The sequence below is a fragment of the Penaeus chinensis genome, chromosome 16 (assembly GCF_019202785.1).
Source record: "Penaeus chinensis breed Huanghai No. 1 chromosome 16, ASM1920278v2, whole genome shotgun sequence".
In the NCBI taxonomy this organism is placed as follows: domain Eukaryota; kingdom Metazoa; phylum Arthropoda; class Malacostraca; order Decapoda; family Penaeidae; genus Penaeus; species Penaeus chinensis.
In genome coordinates, this window is record NC_061834.1 from 17,197,217 (window position 1) to 17,202,216 (window position 5,000).

At 31.9% G+C, this 5,000-nt stretch overlaps 1 protein-coding gene across 2 annotated transcripts in view; it reads left to right on the forward strand.

The window, feature by feature from the left end:
- The first annotated feature begins 711 nt into the window (after positions 1 to 711).
- The window catches only part of LOC125033646 (complement C1q tumor necrosis factor-related protein 4-like), a 6,229-nt gene continuing 1,940 nt past the window's right edge, over positions 712 to 5,000 (forward strand). Inside the window, exons 1-4 of one of the 2 annotated variants that reach the window (XM_047625329.1) lie at positions 712 to 820; positions 903 to 1,064; positions 1,184 to 1,388; positions 1,927 to 2,030. In XM_047625329.1, the coding sequence (XP_047481285.1) occupies positions 797 to 820; positions 903 to 1,064; positions 1,184 to 1,388; positions 1,927 to 2,030 (495 nt within the window). In that variant the 5' untranslated portion in view covers positions 712 to 796. Of the gene's footprint in view, positions 1,065 to 1,183; positions 1,389 to 1,926; positions 2,031 to 5,000 lie in introns of both variants that reach the window. The other variant, XM_047625328.1, reaches the window with a different exon arrangement.

A 5,000-nucleotide genomic window follows, 5' to 3' on the forward strand; every position in this document is an offset into this window, starting at 1 on the left:
AATGTACTCAATGCAGGGACAAAAAGAGCAGAAGAATTTATCATTCATTCAGTTGTAAATAATACATTTATGTTAATTGACCTTGTTATTCAAGGAGCACGGAGTGGTGTTCACTTTAATGTTTTAATATCTTTTGATATAGAAGTAAAACTAAAGGATACATCCAACATGGCCAGATATCCAGATTACTACAAAACCAATACAAAATTAACCACAATCAAGCTCATTTTCATAATAAATATCACGTGCATATGTAATCCGTTCCCAAAATCTTACTCCCGTACTGAGGCGTCACGCGTACGAAAAGTATGAGTAACAATTAATATATCATGTACTGCGGGAATATTTATTTTCATTCATACCTTTCCTGTCTGCAGCCAACCCGGATGACACCCCCTCCACCTCCCGGACCCTCATCTCCTTCGTTCCACATTACCTGCGGCGTCATTAACTTCAGCTTCACCTGGATTCGCGTGGTTGCTTTGTTGTCATGGTCACGCGTGGTTTAGTTTACTGTGTACATGGTCTTCTTTCGAATGTCTTTTGCGTTCGGGTTATTTTGATAAGAGGCATTTCTTTATTTTATCAGACTAAGCTTTTTTTGAAGGGTAAAGATACTTAAGGAATTAAATTAGGCATTAAATACTAGGTGGTACCACCACTAGAGACATATAAAGGCTGGATTATAACGACGACCGCACAGTTGTTGAAAGTGACACTCGCGAACCACGACCTTGTCTTAGCATCAGTGATCGAAGTACAGTAGAATTAAGAAAGAAAGAAAGGAAATAAGAAAATGAATATTTCTCAGAAACACTGTGTAAGTGAAAGCGACTAGTATTTGGTTACGAATTTCTTAATTTGGGTATATGAAAAGTGAGACTTTGCTATCGTTGTTACAGGCGGTGCTGTATCGGAGTCTCCTGCTGGCAGCGGCGACGTGGGTGGTGGCAGTGGCACAGTTCGTACCAGGCTTCTTGGTGGAGTCCGGCACTGATCTCCAGGAGTGGCCTAAGAACCTGTCATCGCTTTTCCCCGAGAATACATCGCCTGAGGAGCAGCAGGTAAATTTTATGAATTCACACTTTCAGGGGGGAGAGTAATATCGATAACCATCATCTAATTATTAATTAACCTATATATACATATATTTATGTTTAGAAGGAATAATACTCTCCCTCAGGACTACTATGCTAACGCCATCGCCTCGGTCTTTGGCTCCGGCACCATCGCGGCGCCCCTGCCAGATCACAACCCCGTGGAGGAGGTGCTGGACGGCCGGGTGGAGCCAAACGGCGTCAGCTCAGAGGAGATTCCTGGCCTGCAGGTCCTTCCCAACGGCACGGCTGTCGCGCCCTCCCAGGGTTCACAGATTCCACCATCCACTGGTAATGCAATATGTATTAAGCAAAGCATCACGAATATATTGTGAGCTTCCTTCACAGATCAAGTTTTGATATATAGATGTTGCTGTTAAGGAGTCTGAGTGGGTGGAAGAAGGGCTCTTAGATACAATGTTAGGTGGGTCAGTAAAAAATAATATGAATTCCATTCCGCCTTTACTAGATAAACGAAATATTACATATTTTAGCACTTTTGCCTTTTTTGACTGACATCAAACGATCTCAAAATATATATGATTGATAAAAAAAAAATATATATAAAAAAAATCTAAACAAACCGAAACAACATAAACAAATATAAATCAAGATTATCAAGGCCAGCAGCAAGATGACAGACCCCCCTCCCCATAAAAAAGATAAAAAAAAGAAAAAAAAAAGATGATAATAAATAAACAAATAAACAAAAAACCGAGACGAAACCCTCAGCGAAAACCGCTTAGGCTCGAACTCCAAATTTCCTCCGCCTGCATATTATCTGACCAGAAGCAGCAGCGCCTTAATACTCCTCTCCGCTTGGCTGCAGGGCCCGAGGGGGACAGGTGCGCGATGGTGCTGTTCTCTGTGGCCCGCGCGCACTACAAGCACAGGAAGGGAGGCACCCAGGGCACGCAGGTTCTCTTTGATAAGGTGAGGGTTTGACTTTTATTCGTGATTTTGTCCTGCTTTTATTCACTCTTTTATTTTTTATTGTGATTTTTTCCTGCTTTTATTCACTCTTTTATTTTTTATTGTGATTTTTTGCCTGTTGTTATTCACTTCTTTTGCAAGATTTTATATACAGTCAGAGGTGAATAATGATGGTAACAGAAATGACATTAGCATATAAAAATCATAATTACCAATATCATGACAATAATAGTAATTAGCATATGAATATAACAATGATTATTAATACAATAAGCATTATAATGATATTGAAGGTAATGATAATAGTGATGGAGAAAGTAACGGATAATGATAACAATAACAACAATGATCATGCTATTAAAGTTGGCAATGGAGATAGGCACAATGATAGATAATGATACTGATGATAATGACGATGACAGTGATAATAAGAGCAAATGATGATGATATTGACGAAGGCTGTCAAATATTGATAATGTTGATGATAATGATAAAAATAAATGATGATGATTATGATGATAACGATGACAAGGATAATAGTGATAATAGTAATAATGATAATAATGATGATGGTGATAATAATAACAATAATAATAACAGTGATGATAATGGTGATAATAATAATGATGATAATAATAATAATGATACTACTACTAATAATAATTATATTGATTATAATACTAACAGTCATGATAATGATAATGATAACGATAATAACAATAATGATAATGATATATCATTAGTAATAGTAATAGTGAATTTAATAATGATAATAATGGTAATGATTGTACTGATACAATGATGATAATATCAAAGGTCGAGAGGAGATGATTATCATAAAGTAACGATGATATCATATATAATGATAATGAATGAGTAAGCAAATGCCAATGACAGTAATAATTAATATAATTATATTAACAATACTAAGTACAATAACGATATTAATGACAATGTTAATTATCATTATGAAATAGCAGTAGCGTTATTAGTGGTAATAACACTAGGCCGGCATTATATATATAAAAAATCAATATGGATGAAACTTTAATCTGTCGACTTTTTCTTGTCGATGCCTTACATTTTCAAAAGTTAAAACCTTTCTTTATAGAATGTTTTCAGTTCTTTTCATGTCTTTAGTTTCTGTTCGCTGCTCATACAGTATGTAATATATTTTCTGGAACTCTCTACTGACTACTGTTCTATTCCTTAATATTTCAGTAATTATTCGTTTAGCGTTTTATGTACATAAAAGCGTAGCCTGCATAGTACACGGCACTACGAAGCTACTTAATTATGCGGACATGGAATTTGATAAGTTTTGGATGGTTGATATATCAATCGCTAGAAATTCATACTGAGGCTAGTTAAAGATATCCAGACAAAAAAAAAAAAAAAAATTGAACTTTTACTCGAGTTTACAATAAAAAACAAAAAATTCACGTTTTCTATGAATTACCGGTTCAATAATCTGTTTGTATGGATGACTAAAGAATAAAAGATTTGTCAGTAATGTAGATGTTCAATTTCTTTTAACATCTACGGAAATTTTGATAATTAGAATTAAGAAAATAGTAAAATAAGTAGCAGCTGCTGCTGTACGAGAAAGAGAAAATATTTACACTCTAAAGTGTGAGTTTCTTTGCCATGGAATAACTTCTACTAAGTTTTGATTGGAGTTTTAGAAAGTTGGAAAATTGTTTTCCATGCACCAATTTAAAGGTTTACTTACCGAAAAGTTTTTGGAGAACATCTTGCTTAAAATGGGTCAAAGTAGTGTTATTACCCCCGTTACAATTTTCCGAGCAACAAGACAACTTTCAACAATGGCCATGAGTTCTTCGGAAAATGTGATATTTGGCCGGATACAAAGGCCCATTTCGAGAGGTCACAAGAAACGTAGTTTAGAGATGTAGCTTCTTCTACTTGGATATAATTGGAGTGCGTTTGTTTCCAGAGCACGAAAGTTAATAACTGTAACATACAAAGACTTAATCTTCATGTAACGAGAACTTATCGTCTTGCTGTCTATAACATAACTTTATTGTTTTTATAATTGTTTTCGTTAATTATTGTGTCAACTTTACTTTTATCATTATTATGATTATCATCACTGATAATAATTATCATTATTATCATTATCATTATTGATAATAATGATAATTATTATCAGTATTATCATTATATGATTATTATTATTGATAATAATAATTATTATTATCATTATTACCGGTAGTATTTGGGAAATAATGATAAAAGCAATAATGATAACGATAATAATAACGAGAATGATAATAATAATAATAATGATTAAAAAAAATAACGATAATAATAATAATAATAATAATAATAATAATAAAAATAATGATAATAATGATAATAATAATAATAACAATAATAATAATGATAATAACAATAATAATAATAATAATAATAATAATAATAATAATAATAATAATAATGATAATGATAATAATAATAACAATAATAATGATAATAACAATAATAGTAACAACAACAACAACAACAACAACAACAACAACAACAACAATAATAATAATAGTGATGATGATGATGAAGATGATAACATTAACGATAGTTGTAATAATGATGATAGTATACAATAATGATAACATTGGTAAGGATAAATGCCATAATGATAAGGATGTTTATAGTGATAATAATAATAACAATAATAATTAATAATAATAGTAATAATAATAATAATAAAAACAAAATAATAATAATAATAATAATAATAATAATAATAATAATAACAATAACAATAATTATGATGATAATAGTATTATTGGTGATGATGATACCAATAACAATAACAACAACAATGATATTGGTAAAAATAGTGATAATAATAATGATGATAATAATAAGGTCATCCTCGTTATAATGACCAAAGCATTTTCAAATCTTATAACATTTTCAACTAAACTTTGTAACTTTCACATGCAG